Here is a 26,587-nt window from a genome sequence, read left to right as displayed (position 1 = left end):
ATTTAACCATCTTCCCTGTCCCTGCTGAAGAAAAGCAGGCCCAAACCATGATGCTGCCACCACCATGTTTGACAGTGGGGATGGTGTGTTCAGGGTGATGAGCTGTGTTGCTTTTACGCCAAACATAACGTTTTGCATTGTTGCCAAAAAGTTTGATTTTGGTTTCATCTGACCAGAGCCCCTTCTTCCACATGTTTGGTGTCTCCCAGGTGGTTTGTGGCAAACTTTAAACAACACTTTTTATGAATATCTTTAAGAAATGGCTTTCTTCTTGCCACTCTTCCATAAAGGGCAGATTTGTGCAGTATACGACTGATTGTTGTCCTATGGACAGAGTCTCCCACCTCAGCTGTAGATCTCTGCAGTTCATCCAGAGTGATCATGGGCCTCTTGGCTGCATCTCTGATCAGTCTTCTCCTTGTATGAGCTGAAAGTTTAGAGGGACGGCCAGGTCTTCGTAGATTTGCAGTGGTCTGATACTCCTTCCATTTCAATTTTATCGCCTGCACAGTGCTCCTTGGGATGTTTAAAGCTTGGGAAATCTTTTTGTATCCAAATCCGGCTTTAAACTTCTCCACAACAGTATCTCGGACCTGCCTGGTGTGTTCCTTGTTCTTCATGATGCTCTCTGCGCTTTAAACGGACCTCTGAGACTATCACAGTGCAGGTGCATTTATACAGAGACTTGATTACACACAGGTGGATTCTATTTATCATCATTAGTCATTTAGGTCAACATTGGATCATTCAGAGATCCTCACTGAACTTCTGGAGAGAGTTTGCTGCACTGAAAGTAAAGGGGCTGAATAATTTTGCACGCCCAATTTTTCAGTTTTTTATTTGTTAACAAAGTTTGAAATATCCAATAAATTTCATTCCACTTCATGATTGTGTCCCACTTGTTGTTGATTCTTCACAAAAAATTACAGTTTTATATCTTTATGTTTGAAGCCTGAAATGTGGCAAAAGGTCGAAATGTTCAAGGGGGCTGAATACTTTCGCAATGCACTGTATCTTCGCAATCTTGCCTTTTAATTTGTCACATCTGAGAAGTTTGCTGGTGGGATGGAGATTTTCATCACAAAACTGAAGCCCAACTAACCCTACAGGACACCTACAGATAAGCAGCAACAAGCCAAGGCTGACTAATAGACAATGACCCTGGTGGACATGAATCGTCTGTCTCACCTGCACATAATCTCGTGAGTGAGAAGGACTCGACACATCTCCGGGTTCTTGTCCTGACCTTCATAGATGATGGCCTGAAAACCAAGACATTGGTCAGTAAGTTAGAGACAGAACTGACTGTACTTACAGTATTAGACTGAACTCTGGTTAGAAGGACCCACCGGTTTGGAGGACCCACCTGTTTGGACATGGAGTCGATAAGCCGCACATAAATATCCTGTTCTGTCCTGATTCCTGAGAAAAGAACACAAAAGAGTCACTATCAGTCTACCTGGACCCAGTACATGAGATCTATGAGGTCCCCATTGCAGAATCACTATCAGTCTACCTGGACCCGGTACAGGATATCTAGGAGTACGCCAATGCAGAATCACTTTGTCTACCTGGACCCGGTACAGGAGATCTTTGAGGAACCCAGTGCAGAATCACTATCAGTCTACCTGGTCCCAGTAGAGAAGATCCACGAGGCCCCCATTGCAGAATCAATATCAGTCTACCTGGACACAGTACAAGATATCTATAAGTATGTCAATACAGAATTATAATCAGTCTAGCTGGACCCAGTACATGGGAGCTATGGGAACCCCATCGCAAATGCCTACCTACACACTTGCACATTAGGTCAGGAGCCCACTTTCAAATTTGCACATTATGGCAAAAGCTCAGCTACACATTATGGCAGGAGCCCACCTAAACACTTGTGCAAATTATTGGGTAGGCTCCTGTCATATTGTACAAAATTCTAGGTTCGTTCCTGCCATTATGTGTAGGTGGACTCTTGCCACAATGTGCAAATGTGAAGGTGGGCTCCTGCCCTAATGTGCAAGTAGGTAGGTCGGCTCCTGCCTTAGTGTTGCACTTGCCATAATATACAAGTGTGTAGATGGGGTCCGTCAGGGGTCCATGTAGATTGCCAGGCGATTTTGGCTCTGAGGAAGAGGGTCCTCCCTCGAAACGCGTAAGCCACATTAGGTTTTGAGGACGCCATCACGCTATCCAGCAGTAGATAAGTGTCCTGGAAGCGAGCGGTGCCCATTTCCTGTATGCTTGTTCATATGCTACGTTTGTGAGTATATTGTACGCTACCCTTCTTTGATTTTAATAAACTTTTAAGTGGTAATGCACAAGGTCGTGCGCCCTTCTCTTGTTGTTTTCTTGTAGTGCTGGTGATGCTCTGCTGGTCGGTCATGTCTGGTTGCTGGTGAAGTTCTGCTGGTCGGTCTTGCTGGATGCTGGTGATACTCTGCTGGTCGGTCATGTCTGGTTGCTATTTGCTAGTGATGTTCTGCTGGTCAGTCATGTCTGGTTGCTGGTGATGTTCTGCTTTTCAGTCATGTCTGGTTGCTGGTGATGTTCTGCTGGTCAGTCATGTCTGGTTGCTGGTGATGTTCTGCTGGTCAGTCATGTCTGGTTGCTGGTGATGTTCTGCTGGTCAGTCATGTCTGGTTGCTGGTGATGTTCTGCTGGTCAGTCATGTCTGGTTGCTGGTGGTGCTCTGCACTGGTCGGTCATGTCTGGTTGCTGGTGATGTTCTGCTGGTCAGTCATGTCTGGTTGCTGGTGATGTTCTGCTGGTCAGTCATGTCTGGTTGCTGGTGATGTTCTGCTGGTCAGTCATGTCTGGTTGCTGGTGATGTTCTGCTGGTCAGTCATGTCTGGTTGCTGGTGATGTTCTGCTGGTCAGTCATGTCTGGTTGCTGGTGGTGCTCTGCACTGGTCGGTCATGTCTGGTTGCTGGTGATGTTCTGCTGGTCAGTCATGTCTGGTTGCTGGTGGTGCTCTGCACTGGTCGGTCATGTCTGGTTGCTGGTGATGTTCTGCTGGTCAGTCACGTCTGGTTGCTGGTGGTGCTCTGCTGGTCGGTCATGTCTGGTTGCTGGTGGTGCTCTTACCATTGCTGTAGAGGAGCTGGAGCCTATAATGGATGCCATTGTTCGTCTTCTCTCCGCTCTGCTCCTGCATATAAAGAAACGGTGTTAGTTCATTATGGTTAAACAACTCATACAGCTTCATGCCTGACAATTGGCTTTACGGGTTAACATTTGTGAAATAGGAACTGCCTAATGTTCTCAGGATATTGTTTTAGGCTATTTCCCTTCTGGTCTAATGTTCCTAGGATATTGTTTTAGGCTAATTTCCCTTCTGGTTTAATGCTCTCAGGATATTGGTTTATTCTATTTTCTCTTCTGGTTTAATGTTCTTAGAATATTGTTTAAAGCTATATTCCCTTCTGCTAATATTCTTAGGATATTGTTTTAGGCTATTTTCCCTTCTGGTCTAATGTTCTCAGGATCTTGTTTTAGGCTATTTTCCCTTCTGGTTTAATTCTCTCGGGATATTGGTTTATTCTATTTTCTCTTCTGGTCTAATGTTCTTAGAATATTGTTTTAAGCTATTTTCCCTTCTGCTAATATTCTTAGGATATTGTTTTAGGCTTTTTTCCTTCTGGTCTAATGTTCTCAGGATATTGGTTTAGGCTACTTTCCCTTCTAGTCGAATGTTCTCAGGATATTGGTTTAGGCTACTTTCCCTTCTAGTCGAATGTTCTCAGGATATTGTTTTAGGCTTTTTTCCCTTCTTGTCTAATGTTCTCAGGATATTGGTTTAGGCTACTTTCCCTTCTAGTCGAATGTTCTCAGGATATTGGTTTAGGCTACTTTCCCTTCTAGTCGAATGTTCTCAGGATATTGGTTTAGGCTACTTTCCCTTCTAGTCGAATGTTCTCAGGATATTGTTTTAGGCTTTTTTCCCTTCTGGTCTAATGTTCTCAGGATATTATTTAGGCTGGGTTCACACTGGCGCAAACTGGAAACGGGTTTCCCCGCATCCAATTCACATGTCAGAAGAGTGTGACTGGCTCTCAACGGAGTCGGTTCACACAGCTCTAGGACAGCTGCGGAGCGGTTTGCAGGAAATTCGTGTGCGTCTTCTGGTCCGTTTCAGGTCCAAATTCAACCAAAAATTCAGACCTAATTCAGACGTGAATTGGTGAATAGAATGCACTGGACCTCCTGCTGTGAGCTTCTTCGAAATCCAGTGTGAACCCAGCCTTAGGCTACTTACCCTTCGGGTCTAATGTTATCAGGATATTATTTTGGGCTACTTTTCCTTCTGGTCTAATTTTCTCAGGATATTGTTGTAGGCTGGGTTCACATATATGCAAATTGGATGCAGGTTTCTCCGCATCCAATTTGCATGACAGGCAAGTGTGACCAGCTCTCAATGGAGCTGACTCACACAGGTGGGGGACGGCCACGGTTCGGATTGCTAAAGCGTCCTGTGCGTCTTTGGGTCCGGTTCAGGTGCAAATTCAGGCAAAAATTCTGGACCTGAATCGCCCTGAACCAGTGAACAGACAGGCACGAACCTGTGGCCGCACATATGTTAACCCAGCCTTATGCTATTTTCCCTTCTGGTCTAATGTTCTTAGACTAGAAGAGTAGATAGCCTAAAACAATACCCTAATGTTCTGAGGATATTGTTTTCCATTCTGGTCTAATATTTTCAGGATAATGTTTTAGGCTTTTTTCTCCTCTGGTCTAATGTTCACAGGATATTGTTTTAGGCTACTTTCGCTTCTGGTCTAATATTCTCAGGATATTGTTTTAGGCTATTTTCCCTTCTGGTCTAAAGTTCTCAGGATATTTTTTTAGGCTATTTTCCTTCTGGTTTTATGTTCTCAGGGTAATGTTTTAGGCAACTTTCCCTTTTGGTCTAATGTTCACAGGATATTGTTTTAGGCTACTTTCGCTTCTGGTCTAATATTCTCAGGATATTGTTTTAGGCTATTTCCCTACTGTTCTAATGTTCTCAGGATATTTTTTTTAGGCTATTTCCCCTTCTGCTCTAATGTTTTTAGGATAGTGTTCTAGGCTATTTTTCTCTTCTGGTCAAATGTTCTCAGGATATTGTTTTAGGCTATTTTCCCTTCTGCTCTAATTTTCTCAGGATAATGTTTTAGGCTTTTTTTCTCTTCTGGTCTAATGTTCTCAAGATATTGTTCTCTGCTTTTTTATCTTCTGGTCTAATGTTCTCAGGATATTGTTATAGGCTATTTTCCCTTTTTCTAATGTTCCTAGGATATTGTTTTAGGCTATTTCCCTTCTGTTCTAATGCTCCCAGGACATTTTTTAGGCTTTTTTTCCCTTCTGGTCTAATGTTTTTAGGATATTGTTTTAGGCTATATTCCCTTCTGGTCTAATGTTCTTAGAATATTGTTTTAAGCTATTTTCCCTTCTGCTAATATTCTTAGGATATTGTTTTAGGCTATTTTCCCTTCTGGTCTAATGTTCTCAGGATCTTGTTTTAGGCTATTTTTCTCTTCTGGTCTAATGTTCTCAGGATATTGTTTTAGGCTATTTTTCCTTCTGGTCTAATGTTCTCACAATATTGTTTTAGGCTTCTTTCTCATCTGGTTGAAGGTTCTCAGGATGTTGTTTTAGGCTATTTTCTCTTTGCGTCGACTGTTCTTGAGGTATTGTCATTAAAGTGGTTCTTCACCCTTTCACAGGCAATTCCTCTTCTCCATTCTGTCCCCCTCTGCAATACGGATATATGTCTTTTTTTTTTTTGTTTACTTTCCTTTTTTTCTTAAAAAGGTCTAGGCCCGCCCCCTGTCCTCCACCTAGGTGAATAATGTCAGTGGCCCCAGTGACTCTGGGTATGCTAGATGTGCATATCCCAGGAGACACAGGGAGCACTATACAAGCTCCATTCACTAAAGGAGGAGGGTAGCGTGCCTAGTGGTGCCTGACAGCTGTCACAAGGCAACATGGCGGTGCGGGACCTGTGCAGCAGCTGCAGAGAATAGGACCTTAGCAGGACAACGCTGGATAAGTCCCCTGGCTGGGTGAGTATCTTTATTGTGCAGACCACAGCAGAAGGTAAGCAAGGGAAAAGAATATGGGGGGGGGGGGGGTTTGAAGTCCCTCTTTACCTAAAAATAATAGCCAAAGAAGTTCCAACCAGAAGAAGCAATAGCCTAAAACAACAGTCGAACAACATTGAACCAGAAGAGAAAATAGCCCAAAACAATAGCCTAGAATCATTTACCCAGAAGAGAAAACAGCCATAAAGCAATAGGGTAAAAACTTTAAACCAGAAGAGAAAATAGTCTAAAACAATAGTCTGTGGTCTCTTCTGGTTGAATATTCATAGGCTATTGTTTTAGGTTATTTTCTCTTCTCTTAGTATGTCATTAGTTGTTCCTTAGCCTAAATCGATAGCTTAACAAAATCCAATAAAAAATAGCCTATTTTCCTTTCTGGTCATCTGTCCATGGGCTATTGTTTTAGGCTGTTTTTTCTTTCGGTCAACTGTTCTAGGGCTATTGTTTTAAGCTGTTTTCTGATTGGATGTTGTTGACCAAAAATAATAGCCAGATAACTTCCAACCAGAAGAGGAAATAACCTACCTACAACAGTCTAACAACACTGGACCAGAAGAGAAACTGGGCTAAAACAATATCCCAAGGACATATGACCAGAAGGGAAAATGGCCTTAAACAACAGTCCAATAACATTGGTCCCAAAATAGTCCAAAACAAATGCCTAAGAACATTCAACCAGAAGAGAAAGTAGCCACAAAGCAAAAGGGTAAAAGCTTTCAACCAGAAGAGAAAATAGTCTAAAATAATAGTCTCTTTTCTCTTTCGGTCGAATGTTCATAGGCTATTGTTTTAAGTTATTTTTTTCTTCTCTTTGCATGTTATTAGTTGTTCTTTATAATGTTTTGAATGATTTTTTTTGGACTTGTTGTTTTAGGCTATTTTCCCTTCTGGCCATCTGTTTTTGGGCTATTGTTTTAGGCTGTTTTATCTTTTGGTTAACTGTTATTGTGCTATTGTTTTAGGCTGTTTTATCTTCTGGTTAACTGTTATTGTGCTATTGTTTTAGGCGGTTTTATCTTCTGGTTAACTGTTATTGTGCTATTGTTTTAGGCTGTTTCTAGTTTGATTATTTTAACCGAAAATAATAGCCAAAGAACTTCCAACCATAAGAGAAAATAACCTAAACAATAGTCTAGCAACACTGAGCCAGAAGAGAAACTGGGCTAAAACAATAGCCCAAGCACATTCAACCAGAAGAGAAAATATCTATAAAGCAATAGCCCAAAAACTTCCAACTGATAGATAAAAATTGTCTAAAATAATAGTCTCTTTTCTCTTTCTGGTCGAATGTTCAGAGGCTATTGTTTTAGGTTATTTTTTTTCTTCTCTTTGCATGGTAATAAGAGGGGTTGTGGGAGTTGGATAGGTTTGAAAAAGTGCTGGGTCGTTTTAAACCCTCATCCCTTTAGCTAGTATAAAGCATAAATATGGATAATATCCCCCAGATTGGGACTATGACGGGTAACGACACAGGTTGGTATAACCAAAGAAAAAGGTTTATTTGTTGTAAACACAATAAAAAATATATATATACATTAATTGGCAAAAGGGCCAAAAATATTACACAATTGCACAATTTAGAAAGACAACGTTAAAAATTGAGCGACTCTTTATATTGGTAGATCCAATGATTATTTAGACATGGAGGAACCTGTAATGTGGTTTTGAAGACCCTACGCGTTTCAATTATACTCTTCTTCAGGGGTATTTTTAGACCTTGGTTCCAATTGATTGTTTTATAACTATTTTACATTGTTCTACAAAGACAGAAACAAAAATGTTAATTTTATGTCATGGTACAACTTAAAGTTATGTATCATTTGTTTTTAGTTGTATATTATTCACCATATCTCATCATATACATACCATGTCTTTTTTTTGGTCATTCGATCTGTAAAGAGTCGTATTTAAAAACTTGATCGTTTTAGCCTTCCCCAGAATCACATGCCGGGAGATGTATATGGGGGTTTGTACTGAGGATTCAAACCATTCCTACTCAATCCAAGATGGGGAAAGAGAGAGATGGGTGAGTCAGTACTGGAAAGGAAGCCGAGATAGGGACAGAGACGTGGGACGGAAGCACTGAGTCACTACAAGGGGTCCATACCCAAAAGAAGAACACCAGCTTATTCAGTCCGCCATTCTAGAAAAATTGAGTTAGAAAATATAAATGTTGTATTCTTATTTATTGGTAACATACTTTCTTAGTTAGAGAGTAACAGTATGAAGAGATGTATCTCTTAACTTATTTGAAGTTTAAATCAGGTTTGTAGGATTTTAAATTTACATATTCCTAGGTATTGAGTATTCATTTAAGCATTGTAATAGGAATGTGGATTAAAAAATAAAAATTAAATAAATAAAAAATAAAACCAGATATATATCATCTTGCAAGATATAAGTTGTTCCCTTTGCAAAATACATTCATGCTCTCAAAGGGATGCCTACCTTATACAGGTGTGTTGTCAAGAAAGGAGGCTTTGGAGGGTAGGACAGATCAAATAATCACACTTGCAAGATATTTTCAATGGCCATATAGTTTCCAAAGAGACAGAGGAGACATCTATTTTAAATATAAAGTTATATGTCAGTAGGTAAGTATATATTTGTTCATACAACAAATTTGGTGCATGATTATAGTCTGTACTTCTAGAAAAGAAAGTCAGACCAGAGAATGCATCTATCTATAAGTATCTTCAAAAGTTTTTATATTTCAAAAATTACCTCTTGGGAAATGTCAGGCCGATTGCAGAGTGTGTGTCCCTCTCCTCCTGTGAGTGAAGAATGCCTAAATGGTTGTGGGAGGGATGGCTTTTTATCTCTGAGTTTATGAGGATGGATTGACTGATCTAAAACAGGTGTATGTGGTGGGAGGGCCCCCTGAGGGGGCGGTGCGGAGGGGGGTCCCACGGGATGTCATCCAATCGGGGCCAGCCGTCATGACACGTCAGGATGAAATCCGACCGTCACCACGGCAACCCCGCCGTCAACAAACCCGGGATCGCGATCCGCATCGCTCCCCCACCGACGCACGAGAGGGGGAAACAGGGCGGTCAATTTTGACCATCCTGACCCGCAAAGCCATCCATCTCTAAGGCATGGATTGCCAGAGATCGGATGGCTTACGTGCGCCGGGCAGTGACTATGCGGACCGCCCACTTTAGAATCGTCCCATCTCAGCTTCCTCCAAGGGCGGATGTGATGTCACAAAATGTGTGGCTTACCCGATCTTCCCGCATACAAGTCCCAGAATGCCTCTGGGGAAGCCTACGATCTGTGGAACCAAGGTCTAAAAATACCCCTGAAGAAGAGTATAATTGAAACGCGTAGGGTCTTCAAAACCACATTACAGGTTCCTCCATGTCTAAATAATCATTGGATCTACCAATATAAAGAGTCGCTCAATTTTTAACGTTGTCTTTCTAAATTGTGCAATTGTGTAATATTTTTGGCCCTTTTGCCAATTAATGTATATATATATTTTTTATTGTGTTTACAACAAATAAACCTTTTTCTTTGGTTATACCAACCTGTGTCGTTACCCGTCATAGTCCCAATCTGGGGGATATTATCCATATTTATGCTTTATACTAGCTAAAGGGATGAGGGTTTAAAACGACCCAGCACTTTTTCAAACCTATCCAACTCCCACAACCCCTCTTGTTATCTATATAACCGGGTGGAAGACACCCAAACCCCCCTTTCCTTTTCCATTGTGGTTGTTGGCATAAATAAGTAATTAATTTACAACATATAAAATAGTATATATTTGGAATAATGATGAGATACAGAGGTAAGGGCTGGGAGACCTTTGTCTCCCAGGCCTACCTTGATTTCTCAAACAAAGAGAAAAAAGATTCAGAAATTAACACAATATTTTTCAATCTTAGAAAGCTATTGGAGAGAAAGTCATCATATTATTGGCATACACATTCATTTGAGCAATATAATCTCAATAATGTAGCACCATTTGGACTAAGAGTACAGATTTTCCCCACCCTGGAAAACCCAGACTCTTCCTTCAAAAAAGAATGGGAAACAATCCTGTTGAGATGCTCTCAGGATATGATGGCACTTCTGACAGTCCAATACAAAAAGAAAATGAAAGAGATTGAGAAGGAATTAGAGACCGTATATGAACAACTCTCAAAACTAAAGACCCACCCTGCATTTTCAAGACTTGAAAAAGAACTTGATGAACATCTAGACAAGTACAATAAAGATATCATTATCAAAAAAGACAAAAAATTACATAGAGATATAAAGGCCTTTAATGATGAAAGAGCATATACATGGAACACAATAAGAAATCCAATCAAAAAACAATTTCAAAGAAATAGAGGTCCCCAAAAACAGGAAGACTACTCTTCTCTATCTGATGCATCTTCAACTTCTTCTCTTTATAACAGGTCTGATCTTCCCACACGTATAAAGCATGGAAGCAAAAAGAAACGCAGCTCTCAGGAAGAGGGCTCACACGAAAACCAATATAAAAAACGAATCACTGAAAAAGTAACACATGCACCTCCATCTTCAAAAACTTCACTGGTGACAGGTAATACTACGGGTGGTTTGGCCTCCTCCTCACTATCTCTTCCACCTCCTTCTCGAAGTGACACCCCTATTTCTCACAATTCCAACACGCTTTCTATTCATGAAGGCAACACTTCCGAATCTATGTCTACTTCCTTTCCGGGTTTTTCCCGTTCTCTTGTGGACCCTCTGCCACCCAGCTAACACAAGTTGTTGATAAAAAAGATATGAGCTCTAATTTAAATATTGTAAACCTGTCGAGTTACCCTTTGAATGATATGGAGAGGCGCGTTTTGATGCGAGGATTAAGTTTCTGTCCAAATGAAGATATAGATAATTTCGAGGTCATTAAGGACCTTCAACTCTTTGCCAGAAAATTAATTTTGAAACAAATGTATAGTAAAAAAAGTTCAGAGCCAAACACCCAGCTAGATAAAAAAGAAGAAGAGGCAGTAAACACTCTAGTAAGCCTCCTCGATGAAAACGATCCCCCTGATCTTATTGATCAAGTGAATTTAGAAGTCCTTCTAGTGGGTGAGGACATACAAAATAGAGATCCCTCGACATCGATAGCCACCGGTAAAAATAAAAATAAAAAGAAATCAGATTTCTTTCCGGCACTAAATACCAATCCTAATGTGCAAGCTTTTGTCAATTTCACCACTAATGAAATAAAAAAGATTAAACCAAAAAAATCTACGGGCAATCTATCACGAGAAGAACAAAAAGCACTACGGGACTTATCAGATAATACCGACCTTGTCATAAAACAATCAGACAAAGGCGGTAATATTGTCGTACTGGACAAGGAGATCTATGTCAGTATGTGCATGAGAATTCTAAATAATACAGAATGGTATAAACCAATTACAGCATCAAAAATTAAAAATTTCTACACAGAATTCTACCACCTAGTGGATACTGCCCGAACCAAGAATGTCCTGAACAAAAACGATTGGGAATTTGTGCGCACTAAAATACCACGCACCCCCACGTTTTATGCTCTCCCGAAATTGCATAAAAGCCTATCGCAACCAACAGGACGCCCAATAATATCAGGGAATGGCTCACTAACCGAAAATCTCAGCCAATTTATAGACAATTTTTTACGCCCATACGTTATAGGTCTACCAAGTTATATAAAAGATACCATTCATTTGCTTCAAAATGTAGAGGGAATACAAGTCCCCCTACAAACATACCTGGTGGCTATCGATGTCGAGGCCCTATACAGTTCCATCCCCCACGACAAAGGCTTGGCCTGTATCCAACATATATTGTCACAAAACTGTCGATATGATTGGCCTCTAAACAATTTCCTTCTGGATTCTCTCAACTTCATTTTACATCATAATTTTTTCACCTTCAATGGTTCCCACTACCTCCAGGTGCAGGGCGTTGCGATGGGGACAGGCTGTGCCCCATCGTACGCAAACCTGTACCTGGGGGAGTGGGAACGCTCCCTACATATGGGGGATTTTGGAAGTGATGGTATGGAACATGCCATAATATGGCTAAGATATATCGATGATGTCCTAATGATCTGGGACGGCAATCTGACTGAACTCGATCAGTTCCTAAAAAAACTGAACAACAATACATTCAATCTAAAATTTACTGCAAATTGGGATCCGGAGATGATTACCTTCTTAGACATTCAACTAATTAAGGATTCAGAAGGCTTTATAAGAAGTAATCTATATAGAAAGCCAACGGCAGGGAACTGCATATTACATGCCAGCAGTTTCCATCCAAAACCACTTATAAATTCCATACCTTTTAGTCAATATTTAAGAATCAGGAGAAATTGCTCACGTGAACAGGACTACAAAAAAGAAGCTGATAATCTGAGAAAAAGCCTATCAGATCGAGGATATTCTAAATCCTGTTTAAAAAAAGCTTTTCATAAAGCCAACGAAAAAAACAGGCAGGAACTCCTTTTCAAAACACGGACAAAGAAAGAGATAGATGACACTCCTCGCATCATTACGCGCTTCTCTAATCAGCAAAGAGATATCCAACGTATCATAGAAAAATATTGGCACCTCCTCAAAATGGATCCAAACATCAAACAATTTGTCTCTGAAAAACCACATTTTACCTTTAAACGCGCAACATCGTTAAAAGACAAGCTTGTTGCTAGCGAATTTAGAACTGGACCCTCAAAGGATCCATGTAAATATCATGGTACCTTTAAATGTGGGGGTTGCCAATATTGTCAATTCATGAATGTAAGGAAGGGCATTAAATTGCCAAATGGAGAGTTGTACCGTCCACACCACTTTGCAAACTGTAAGACCCAAGGGGTAGTGTATATGCTTAAATGTGAATGCCCCTCTTTCTACATAGGAAAAACTAAGTTAGAATTTTGGCAGAGAGCATACAAACATATTCATTCAATGAAAACTAAAAATCCAGATCTGCCCTTGGGCAGACATGTCATCCAGATGCATGATGGGAGATTTCCCAAAATCTCCTTCATCATCCTAGATAGGGTCCATATAGGTATTCGAGGTGGAGACTGGAATAAAATTCTCCTTCAAAAAGAACAAAAATGGATCTTCAGACTTCAAGCTACTACACCTCCAGGCTTGAATGAGATGATCTCATACAAGCCCTTTTTGGAGGGATTCGTATCGGGAAAATCTGAGTGGAAAATGACTTAAAACATAAAATCCTATATTAGGTCCCATGGTCTACATCCCTCTCTTTCCTTCCCTTCTCTCAAAAAATGATAAGGAGAAGGAAAAAGAAGGGAAAGAAAAGAGAAATAAAAAAAAATCCCTTCCCCCCCCCCCCCCTTTTTTTTTTTTTTTTTTTTTTTTTTTTTTCTTGTATCACTGCCTATATTATGCCTAAAGATTTAGGTGATGATGTCACGCTCTAAACATTTGATGCCACTGGCGATATCTACTCAAAAAGTTCCCTGGGAATTTATGTAGTGACTGGGGAACAATATGACTATATATCCTATACTTTTATTTTCAAATTTAGCAGACATATCTGTTTTAAGAAAGTGACAATAAAGATATCATTCGTGACATCATGACCCAAGATACGATAGGCAAAATAAAATCAGAAGTGCAATACTGTATTATAGAATAATTTCTTGTATTCAATGATATATTATTACCATCAATATCTATGAATGTATATTATCTCCATCAATGTATGCAAATGTTTAATAATAACAAAGAAATCTTGTCAATATAACTGTATGATGTGGAAATACATCCCTTTTGTCATACATGATCAACAGTAATGTAAATACCAACAAATTTAAAACGATAGTTAGATACATTGTATGGTTTATGTAATACATTATGTCCAATGTATGCTGTTATTTACATCTTCCTTTCTCTCCTTTTGCTTTCTTTAATTTAATTAATGCATGGTAATAGTTGTTCTTTAGGCTATTTTGAATGATTTTAGTTAGACTTGTTGTTTTAGGCTATTTTCCCTTCTGGCCATCTGTTCTTGGGCTATTGTTTAAGGTTATTTTCTCTTCTCTTTGCATGGCATTAGTTGTTCTTTAGGCTAATATGAATGAATTTTGTTAGACTATTGTTTGAGGCTATTTCCTCTTCTGGTTGGAAATGCTTTGGTTATTAGTTTTGGTTTAAAGCTATTTTATGTTTACAACATCTGACTAGAACATAAAACAGCCTAAAAAATATAGCCCAAGAACAGTCAACCAGAAGAGAAAATAGTCTGAAACAGTAACAGTATTAAAAGAAAATAGTCTAAGAATATTTGACCAGAAGGGAAAAAAGCCTAAATCAATAACCTATCAACGTTCAATCAAAAATAGGCTAAAAACAACTAATAGCATACAAATAAACAAGAAAATAACCTAAAACAATAGCCAAAGAACATCAGAACAGAAAAGAAAATAGGCTATTTTCCCTTCTGGTCAAATGTTCTTAGGCTAACAATGTTCAACCAAAAAATACCCTAAAAACAATAAATAACATTCACCCAGAAGGGAAAATAACCTAAATATTAGCCAAAGAACACCAGACCAAAAAGAAAACAGGCTATTGTTGTAGGCTATTTTTTCACTTGTTTGCATGTTAGTAGTTGTTTTTAGGCTACTTTTGATTGAATGTTGATAGGTTATCCATTTAGGCTTTTTTTTCCCTTCTGGTTAAATATTCTCTTAGGACTGAATATTCTTGGGTTATTACACTCGCCCCGCAAAAAAAAACAAACAACTTATATATCAGAAAAGACAACTTTATTAAAATCAAGGGCAATTATTATTATTGCCGAAGCTGATACATTTGCACCTCAACTTTTTATAAATAGAGCCCTATGAGTCTGCTGAATGCTCAGCACTTATCTTCCTACTTTCTTACTGAATTCTGACGTTGAGCTCTTTCAATAACAGAGGATCAGCTTTTGTTGGGGTTATGCTCCTGAGCCGCCGCTGTTCCTGGTTTTACGTGTCTTTATTTATTTCTCCTAATTGTAGCCACACATTTGTGGTTTCTCTGGCTCAAGGAAAGAGAATTCAAATATACACACTGATGCCTTGAACAATGTGAAGGCTCAAATCTTTCGTCATGTGTTGATGGAAGTGTTGGCTTACGCAAGTTGTCCCGTAAATGGGTGCCAGTATTTATTTTACAAAGTTTTAAAGGGCCCGTCCACCCAAAATTGATATTTCAGTGTTTGGTGGAAGCTGGACAGTTATATCTCCTGATCTCTGCTGTTTCTAAGATTAAAGCGGAACCTCACCCTAAAGGGGAAGTTCCGCTTTATGTCCTCCTCCCCAACCACCTTCTTCTTTTCGAACTTTTTTCAAAACCAGGTATCCACTTTCGGTCCGATCGATTCCACAGAAAGTTCTGCTCACCACCCGCAGCCTTCTGGGAGACATCATAGGTCCCAGAAGGCTGTGGGACCATTCAAAGCTGCAAGGAGTCACAGCAGGCTTCCCAGTGTACATGCCAGTGCCGGGGGCCTGAAGACCGATGAAGAACCGGCCCGGGTTAGGGTGGCGTTGGAACCCATGGACAGGTGAGTGTCTATTTATTAAAACTCAGCAGCTACAGTATTTGTAATTTTTTTTAACCGGGTGTAGAACCTCTCAGAAGAGGCAAATGTCCTACAATGGTCAAATCAAAAAATTTATTTTAATTCAATTCAAAAATTTTTTTAACGTTTGAAAATAGAAGCACGTGAGCATCATTCAAATTTCAAAGCCAACCAATAGTTTCCTTTTACTAATACAATCCTGCCTCAAACCACACAAGGTACCTGTTCTGGCTTTTATTTGTCAGAAAAGCCCCCGCCCCCCCCCCCCCCCACCTTTCTGATCATACAAAAGCAACAGATTCCCAAACTTCAACCTAAGCTTTGCCCTCCGTCCAATGAGACTGTCTTTAACAGTGCACAGGCTCACCCTCATTGGTCATAAGGATGGAGGGTGTGGGGGACTTTGCTCTGGGGATGGGTTAAAGCCTTTAACAGTGCACAGGCTCACCCTCATTGGTCATAAGGATGGAGGGTGTGGGGGACTTTGCTCTGGGGATGGGTTAAAGCCTTTAACAGTGCACAGGCTCACCCTCATTGGTCATAAAGATGGAGGGTGTGGGGGACTTTGCTCTGGGGATGGGTTAAAGACTTTAACAGTGCACAGGCTCACCCTCATTGGTCATAAGGATTGAGGGTGTGGGGGACTTTGCTCTGGGGATGGGTTAAAGACTTTAACAGTGCACAGGCTCACCCTCATTGGTCATAAGGATGGAAGGTGTGGGGGACTTTGCTCTGGGGATGGGTTAAAGCCTTTAACAGTGCACAGGCTCACCCTCATTGGTCATAAGGATGGAGGGTGTGGGGGACATTGCTCTGGGGATGGGTTAAAGCCTTTAACAGTGCACAGGCTCACCCTCATTGGTCATAAGAATGGAGAGTGTGGGGGGCATTGCTCTGGGGATGGGTTAAAGCCTTTAACAGTGCACAGTCTCACCCTCATTGGTCATAAGGATGGAGGGTGTGGGGGAATTTGCTCTGGGGATGGGTTAAAGCCTTTAACAGAGCACAGGCTCACCCTCATTGGTCATAAGGATGGAGGGTGTGGGGGACTTTGCTCTGGGGATGGGGTAAAGCCTTTAACAGTGCACAGGCTCACCCTCATTGGTCATAAGGATGGAGGGTGTGGGGACATTGCTCTGGGGATGGGTTAAAGCCTTTAACAGTGCACAGGCTCACCCTCATTGGTCATAAGGATGGAGGGTGTGGGGGGCATTGCTCTGGGGATGGGGTAAAGCCTTTAATAGTGCACAGGCTCACCCTCATGGGTCATAAGGATAGAGGGTGTGGGGGACTTTGCTCTGGGGATGGGTTAAAGCCTTTAACAGTGCACAGGCTCGCCCTCATTTGTCATAAGGATGGAGGGTGGGGGGGACTTTGCTCTGGGGATGGGTTAAAGCCTTTAACAGTGCACAGGCTCACCCTCTTTGGTCATAAGGATGGAGGGTGTGGGGGGCATTGCTCTGGGGATGGGTTAAAGCCTTAAACAGTGCACAGGCTCACCCTCATTGGTCATAAGGATGGAGGGTGTGGGGGACTTTGCTCTGGGGATGGTTTAAAGCCTTTAACAGTGCACAGGCTCACCCTCATTGGTCATAAGGATGGAGGGTGTGGGGGACTTTGCTCTGGGGATGGGTTAAAGCCTAAGGTCAGGTCTTTTTTATATACATAGAGCAGTTTTTCCTGACCAATAAAAGCTCACAGCCATCATTTTGTCTGCAAGCAATAGGAAAGGGTGGGGATTTTTAGATTTATTTCATGTTAATATCAGTTGCCCAATACAGTTAGAAATTGGGTAATACCTTTGTAGGATACTGTCCTCCAAAAAATGCTGTCTTACAAAAAATGCAATGGGTGGAGTAGGAACCTCAAGGCCAGTCAAAAGGCTAATTACATTTGCCTTGGGTGGGGTGAAAACACCTCAAGGTGGGTGGCTACACACATAATTCCAAGGGGGGCTGGAACAGAGCCGTGATACGGAGATCTTGGCTATGAAACCCCTCAGAGATAAACAGAGCATGCTGGTAACTCAAACTATATCTATAACTGATACATCACTCTTTACAAGACTGACTTCTTTAGGCGATAATATAGATCATATTTATGAAACACTGTGATTCCTGAGGCTTGGTATGGGCTTGAAGACTGCAACTTCAGAAGTTATTTTTCAATGTAATAAATTTGTTCCCTCACACTTCATTGTGACTTTGAGTAAATGAGACATGCCTTACTTTGTCTTTTTCTACAAAGTCGATGAAGGACGTCCTCTCGATCTCCACCGGCTGCCCTTGACGGTCGTAGAGTGCAAGAACGAAGTGGAAGAAGTTGGATTTTCTGAGGTTGGATGGTGGCTGCTTCTCAAAGTGGGCCCTGGACAGCCCGATCCCACTGTGAGAGAGAAATGGAGCACCAGGTGAGGACATGGAGCAGAATCAGAGTTACAAGCACTGGGTAAGGACATGGAGCAGAATCACAGACATGGACACCAGGTGAAGACATGGAGCAGTGTCAGAGACATGGAAACCAGATGAAGACATTGAGCATAGTCAGAGACATGGATACCAAGTGAAAACATAGTTACATAGTAGGTGAGGTTGAATAAAGACATTATTATTATTATTATTACTATTATTGTACAACCAATACCAATCCAGTTAATTATCTGTTATCAATGTTATTTGTCTACAGGGAAATCTTCATAGATGATGGCACCAATGAGGATGGAAGAGGACCGGAGTCCCATGACCGAGAAGATCCTAAACATCACCCTGGAGATCATCTACCTGCTGACTGGAGAGGTGAGGAGGATTCTGAGAGGTCACATAGTTACATAGTAGGTGAGGTTGAATAAAGACAATAGTCCATCCAGTTCAAACTTGTAGGTGTGTGTGGACATATTCATTTCTCATACCCCTGAATGTTTCGATCCTTGAGCTGTACGTCCAAGAGTCTTTTAAAAATAGCCATACTCCCCGCAGTTACTACCATTTGTGGCAGGAAATTCCACAGTCTAGTAGCCCTTACAGTAAAGAACCCCCTACGTAGCCTGAGGTTAAATCTCTTCTTCTCTAAATGCATTGTATGACCTCCTGTCCTCATGCATTCCTTGCGACTGAATAGTTTTTTTTCTAAGCTCTGATCACCGTTGAGGTATTTGTAAATCGCTATCATGTCCCCTCTCACGCGTCTCTTCTCCAGGGAGAATAAATCTAGTGCTTCTAAACGCTCTTCGTAATTAAGGTCCTCCAATCCCCTAATTAGTTTAGTTGCCCTTCTCTGGACTCTCTCAAGCTCCAATACATCCCTCCTGAGGACTGGTGACCAGAACGGGACAGAATGCTCCAGATGTTGACGGACCAGAGTTTTATAAAGTGGTAGGATTATAGTCTTATCTCTGGAATACATCCCCTTCCTTATGCATGCCAAAATTCTGCCAGCTTTGGCAGCTGCAGCTTGACATTGCATGCTATTGCCTAATCTATCTTCCACTAAGACTCCCAGATCTTTCTCCATTTTTGATATCCCCAGAGGTTCCCCCCCTAGCGTGTATATTGCTTTTATGTTATTGGTCCCTAAGTGCAATACCTTGCACTTATCCACATTAAACCTCATTTGCCATGTAGTTGCCCACTCTGTTATTTTGTTCAGGTCATTCTGCAAGATTTCTGCCTCACGAAGTGAAGTTATTGCCCTGCTCAATTTTGTGTCATCTGCAAAAACTGAGATCGAGCTACTGATCCCGACCTCAATGCTACTTATGAATAAATTGAACAAAATTGGTCCCAGAACTGAGCCGTAGGACCCCAGCTGAGCCTGAAGCAGAGACAGAGGTATGGTCACAGGTAAGGACATGTAGCAGAGTTAAAGACATGGAGCAGAGTCATAGATATGGACACCAGGTGAGGACATAGGGCAGAGTCAGAAACCTGAACACCAGATGAGGACATTAGGCCGAGTCAGAGACATTGACACCATGTGAGAACATAGGGCAGAGTCAGAGACATGGAGCAAAGTCACAGACGTAGACGCCAGATGAGGACATGAAGGTGAGTCAGAGACACGGACACCAGGTGAGGACATAGAGCAGTATCAGAAACATGGACACTAAGTAAGGACATGGGACGTAGCTAGAGACTGGGGGTAGACGTGGAGCACAGTAAGAATTCATAGAGCAGAGTCAGAAACATAGAAGAGTCAGAAACATGAACATCAAGTGAAGACATGGAGCAGTCAGAGACAACAGATGAGGACATGGAGAAAAGTAAGAGAGATGGACACTAGGTTTTGGTTTGATTGGTTTCTGTGCAGAGTTGTGACTCATTTTGCACTCTCCAGCTTTAGTAAATAACCCCCAAGGTGAGAACATGGAACAGAGACATGGACACCGGGTGAAAACATGGGACACAGTAAGAGACACTGAGAAGAATCAGAAACATAGAACAGAGTAAGAGACACGGAGACCAGGTGAGGACATGGAGCGGAGTCAGAGACATGGACACCGGGTGAAAACATTTGGCACAGTAAGAGACACTGAGAAGAATCAGAAACATAGAACAGAGTAAGAGACACGGAGACCAGGTGAGGACATGGAGCGGAGTCAGAGACATGGACACCGGGTGAAAACATGGGGCACAGTAAGAGACACTGAGAAGAATCAGAAACATAGAACAGAGTAAGAGACATGGAGACCAGGTGAGGACATGGAGCGGAGTCAATGTTCCATGTTCTCACTTGGTGTCCATATCTCAGACTCCACTCCATGTCTTCACCTGGCCTCCATGTCTCTTACTCTGTTCTATGTTTCTGATTCTTCTCAGAGACATGGAGACCAGGTGAGGACATTGAGTGGAATCAGAGACATGGACATCGGGTGAAAACATGGGACACAGTAAGAGACACTGAGAAGAATCAGAAACATAGAACAGAGTAAGAGACATGGAGACCAGGTGAGGACATGGAGCGGAGTCGGAGATGTGGACACCGAGTGAGAACATGGAACATTGACTCGGCTCCATGTTCTTACCTGGTGTTCATCTCTCTTACTCTGCTCCATGTCCTCTGGTGTCTCTAACTCTCCTCCATTTCCCTGATTCTGCTCATTGACACCAGGGGAGGACCAACTAGGCACAGAGGAAACTCTCCGTACTATGAGGGATTTACTAACAGAGATTGTTTTTTTTTTTTTTTTTAAATGCTGTGATTGTCAACCCCAGTTTTATTGATTCTTTACTCATTTTAATTGCATTTTTTTAATGATTCTGGCAAATACATTTAAAAAAAAAATCATATTTTTATTGTTCCTTTATTTCTATTTTCTCCTTTAGAATCATGCAACAAACATCGCATATAAGTTGGCTTCAACGTAAAAACAAAACATGCGTGTAAATGTGATAGAATGCCGCTGAATGAACTCCAAAAAACATCTGTGGAATAAAAGAAGCCATGAAACCAACTGCCTCTGGACTGGACCCATGGGCTTTTTATTGGTAGATTATGTTGGTTGCCTTCATAAGGTTTCTGTGCTTTTTATAAAGAATACAGCTACAAATAAGCACACCCGAAATAATCAATTAAAGACCGGGCCTATTTCTGACACATGTTATTTACAAGTTAAAATCAGTATTTTTAGATAGAAAATTACTTAGAGCCCCCAGATATTATTTATATATATATATATATATATATATATATATTATTATTATTATTATTATTTTTTTAGCAAAGACTCTGGACAATTAAATGACAGTCGTTGCAATATTTTATTTATATATATATATATATATATATATATATATATATATATATATATATATTGTATATATAATATATTATGTACTCTGTATTTGTGCAGCAGTCTTTCAAACACAACTTTTTTGTAAAAACATAAATTTCACTGCATTTAATAAAAAAAACTAAACAGTAAAAAAGCACACTCGAAATAACCAATTAAGGACCAGGCCTATTTCTGACACATGTTATTTACAAGCTAAAATCAGTATTTTTAGATAGAAAATAACTTAGAACCCCCAGATATATATTATTTATATTTTTTTTTTTTTTTTTAGCAAAGACTCTGGACAATTAAATGACAGTCATTGCAATATTTTTATATATATATATATATATATATATATATATATATATATATATATATTGTATATATAATATTATGTACTCTGTATTTGTGCAGCGGTCTTTCAAACACAACTTTTTTGTAAAAAATAAATTTCACTGCATTTAATAAAAAACTAAACAATAAAGTTAGCCCAATTTTTTTGTATACTGTGAAAGATGATGTCAGGCCGAGTAAGTAGATGCCTAACATGTTACAGTTTAAAATTGCGCACACTCGTGGAATGGCGACAAACTACAGTACTTAAAAAAGGCCATAGGCCAAGCTTTAAAATTTTTTAACAGTTACTAGAGTTACAGAGGAGGTCTTTTTCCAGAATTATTGCTCTTGCTCTGACGATCGCGGTGATACCTCACATGTGTGGTTTGAACAGTTATTTGCGGGCGCGAATTACGTATGCTTTTTCTTTCATGCGCAAGCTCATGGCGACGGGGGCGTTTTAAAAAAAAAAATCCTGATTATTTTATTTAATTTTTTATTTTTAGCACTTTTTTTAGAAAATAAAAAACTAAAATAAAAATCTGATGACTTTTATTGCTGTCACAAGCAATGTAAACATCTCTTGTGACAGCAATAGGCAGTGACGGGTACTCTTTATGGAGGGATCGGAGGTCTAAAAGACCCCAAACCCCTCCACTGCACTTCAATGTATTTAAAATGCCAAAATCTGTATTTTTGAATACTGACAGTTTTTTAAATTCGGCGCCGTTAGCCACGGAGTAAACCGAAAGTGATGTCATGACGCCGCTTCCGGGTTACACCATCGGGGATCCGATCAAAGTCGAATCTGGCCTCGTTCGGGACTCCAACCAGCCGGTGGACGTGCAGATCATCCCACTAAAACCACTTCTCCGAGCCGACGTACAGGGACAGGGAGAGGTACAGGGACAGGGACAGGGAGAGGTACAGGGAGAGGTACAGGTACAGGGACAGAGAGAGGTACAGGGAGAGGTACAGGGACAGGGAGAGGTACAGGGAGAGGTAAATGACAGGTACAGGTACAGACAGGGAGAGGTAAAGGGACAGGTACAGGGACAGGTAAAGGGACAGGGACAGGTAGAGGTACAGGGATAGGGAGAGGGACAGGGACAGGTAAAGGTACAGGGACAGGTAAAGGTACAGGGGCAGGTACATAGATTCATGGGGAGTGGTTAAAATGAACCCTCTACGTGCAGGGCCGGTGCTAGACTATTTTAGGCAAATTTCTAGGCTATTTCTAGGCAAGGCCAGCTACTTGCACCCCCCCCCCCAAAAAAAAAAGGGAAGGGGTTAAAAACTCCTCTATGTCATACCCAGTGACCCTGATCCGACCCTAACGTCCCTCCGTGTCACACCCAGGGACTTTGATGCTTTTCCATGTCACACCCTTGGACCCCAATATTCCTCCATGTCATGCTGTCATACCCACTGACCCTGATGTTCCTCCATGTCACACCCAGGGACCCCCGTGTTCCTCCATGTCATGCTGTCATACTCAGTGACCCCAATGTTCCTCTATGTCAGACCCTGATGTTTTTCCATGTCACAGTTGGGGACCCTGATATTCCTCCATGTCACACCTGGGGACCCCAATTCCTCATGGCACACCTGGTGACCCCGAACTCCTGTTACACCCGGTGACCCCTATCCTCCATGTCACACCTGGTGACTCTGATTCCCCATGGCACACCTGGTACCCCAATTCCCTTTCATACCAGGGACGCTCCATGTAACACCCAGGGACTCCGATCCCCTGTTCTGGGGACACTAACTGGGCGGTATGAAGAGAGTGGCCCCGACTCTGCCCTCCTTCACAGGGATCCTGCTGATTCCATCTCCCAGGACGCTCCTCTCCTGGACCACAGTGCTCACCACAGCTCCAACCGGCTCCTGGTGGAGGGAGAAGCAGCAGTCAGAGAGCTCCGCATGTCCTTCATCACCAACCTCCTCAGACCATTCCAGTGCCTCGTCGCTTCTGCCCCAGTAAAGGTTCCGCCCTCCAGTGTTGAGCTCTGGCTCAGGTTCAGCTCTCCTCCGCTCCCTGCTTAATACCGACCCAGGGAAATGAACGGCTGCCTACCAGCTCAGTGCAGAGAGTCACTTCCTGCCTGGGGTTAAGGCCGTTCAGCTCCAGCTGAAGAGGATCATCATGCAGGCAGAAATCTGGTGGGCTCCATTCCTGCCTCTTGGGGCCCCTCCAACAGTGGTGGAAAGCCAGGGCCTGATAGTTCCGCCACTGCCCAAGACACCTGGCATCTTTCTCTGTCCCTTCTTCCTCCCCTACCGCCACCTCTCCCCTCAGCTCACAATAATCATTCATGATGGAGAGAGAGTGCCGCCTCCTGGCTGCGCCCCTAGGTGGTAATGCGCCCTAGGCGGCTGCCTAGTTTGCCTAGTGGAAGCACCATCCCTGTGTACATGGAATATATAATGTTACACATTAAAACAAACAATACCGAGGTAAGTGTACATGTCATCTAATACAGAAGTGTAAATGTGATGTGTCTGTGTACACAGGGAAAGGGCTGACGTCACATGAAAATAATTCCTGACCATCACTAGTATATATATACGCACATCTGTCTGGGTGTTTCCAGAAAAGGCTACAATTACTGATCCCAATGAAAACAACATGTTGTTAAACTAGAAGAAATCTACACCCTCTTCTCTCTTCCCTGACAAAAAAGCAGCACAATGCATTATGGTCTTGTGGCACTGGGGTCCCAGGGGTCCCACGAAGGATTGAGACCCCCTCAGGCAAAGACATATCAGTACATGAATTACATCCTCACCAAACTGACCCCAGAGGACAATAGAGTGTAAGCTCCACTGGCATTGAGACTGATGTGAGTGGCTCAGTGTTCTTTGTACAGCACTGCGGTATAAGTGCATAATAATAATTTATTTTACACTTTTAAAGTAATACTCCTTCCAAATGTAATATTTTATTCTTTGGTAGATGCTGAAAAGTGCCCCCCCCCCAAGTCTCTTCTAACTCTTGGGGACTCTGCTGGTGAGATCTACATTAAGTCCCTTGGGTCTGTACACCTGCTGTGCCCATCATGGAGGGTTCTCACATCCCTGTGCTGAGTTCCCAGGTCTGTACACCTACTGTGCCCATTATGAGGGGTTCCCACCATTCCTGAACCAAGTTCCTGGGTCTGTTCACCTACTGTGCCCATTATGAGGGGTTCCCACCATTCCTGAACCAAGTTCCTGGGTCTGTACACCTGCTGTGCCCATTATGAGGGGTTCCCACCATCCCTGAACCAAATTCCTGGGTCTGTACACCTGCTGTGCCCATTATGATGGGTTCCCACCATCCCTGAACCAAATTCCAAGGTCTGTGCACCTGCTGTGCCCATTTTGAGGGGTTCCCTTCATCCCCGAGCAGAGTTCCCGGGTCTGTACACCTGCTGTGCCCATTATGGGGGGGGGGTCCCACCATCCCTGTGCTCAATTCCGGGGTCTGTATACCTGCTGTGCCCATTACGAGGAGTTCCCACCATCCCCAAACAGAGCTCCTGGGTCTGTACCCCTTGCTGTGCCCATTATGAAGGGTTCCCTTCATCCCTGAGCTAAGTCCTGGGGTCTGTACACCTGCTGAGCACATTATGAGGGGTTCCCACCATCCCTGTGCTGAACTTCTAGGTCTGTACTCCCACTATACCTACTAGGAGTGGTTCCCACCATCCCTGTGTCTGTGTCTGAGTTCCCTGTCTGTACACCTACTGTTCCCATTATGAGGGGCTCCCACCATCCTTGTTTTGAGTTCCCAGGTCTGTACACCTGTTGTGCCCATTATGAGGGGTTCCCACCATTCTTGAAACAAGTTCCCTGGTCTGTACACCTGCTGTGCCCATTATGAGGGGTTCCCACCATCTCTGTGCTGAGTTGCCAGGTCTGTACACCTGCTGTGCTATTATGAAAGGTTCCCACCATCCCTGCACCAGCCTGAGCTTCAGCCCACCTTGAATAGTGGGTGTGATCAAATTACGTTAAGTTCCGGGGGCTGTTCACCTGCTGTGCCCATTATGAGAGGTTCCCACATCCCTGTGCTGAACTTCTAGGTCTGTACCCCTGCTGTTTCCATTATGATGGGTTCATTTTGTGTATTGAAAAATCTTACTACAACTTATATACAATAAAACCATAATAAATAAATTCATAAATAACATAGCTACAAAATAATTAAATATAACTATACAAAACCAAAAACCAAACAAGAACATAATAAATAAACCAAACTGCGCACAGCATAAACCCTACGAGAGAGCCAGACTAAGGAACATCACCGTCACCATGCATCTAGCCTTTTATCAAAAATATATTTCATCTGAAAATCTAGGGGAGTGAAGCAAGGACAGAAAGAAAAGCCGCACACCCCGAGATCAACAGGCAGCAGCTACAGAGTCCTGATATTCCTCCACGCCTTTATCCAGGCCTCCTGCTGCCACCTGTCTTTCTCAAGACCCTGAACCTTCCCAAGCTCACCCAGAATGTTCTGCACCACCACCTCAACAGGGAGGATTTTACTCCGTAAGGATACGCAAAGTCATCCGGGAGAACAAAGCTCTCACCTTCCACGCCCATCCAGAAAGCTTCACACTTGTCCTGGTTGACCTTTGAACCTGATGTTTCCGCATACTGCCTTGTCACTGAGACCACCTCCTGCGCTTCCCCAGTCCCGAGATCAACAGGCAGCAGCTACAGAGTCCTGATATTCCTCCACGCCTTAATCCAGGCCTCCTGCTGCCACCTGTCTTTCTCAAGACCCCGAATCTTCCCAACCTCACCCAGAATGTTCTGCACCACCACTTCAACAGGGAG

General features: G+C 42.1%; 1 protein-coding gene across 4 annotated transcripts in view; it reads right to left on the bottom strand.

Moving 5' to 3' along the window:
- The window catches only part of LOC309555740 (transcription factor COE3-like), a gene marked incomplete at its 5' end in the record, with an annotated part of 262,839 nt that overhangs the window by 136,342 nt on the left and 99,910 nt on the right, over positions 1–26,587 (bottom strand). For all 4 annotated transcript variants that reach the window (XM_082257815.1, XM_082257816.1, XM_082257817.1 and 1 more), the window contains 4 exons: positions 1,189–1,262; positions 1,367–1,422; positions 3,080–3,143; positions 17,877–18,033. In XM_082257815.1, the coding sequence (XP_082113941.1) occupies positions 1,189–1,262; positions 1,367–1,422; positions 3,080–3,143; positions 17,877–18,033 (351 nt within the window). The remainder of the gene's footprint in view (positions 1–1,188; positions 1,263–1,366; positions 1,423–3,079; positions 3,144–17,876; positions 18,034–26,587) is intronic.

This window comes from Pelophylax lessonae (genome assembly GCF_965119305.1).
Source record: "Pelophylax lessonae genome assembly, chromosome: 1".
Taxonomy (NCBI): domain Eukaryota; kingdom Metazoa; phylum Chordata; class Amphibia; order Anura; family Ranidae; genus Pelophylax; species Pelophylax lessonae.
This window is presented reverse-complemented; position numbering and strand designations above follow the sequence as displayed.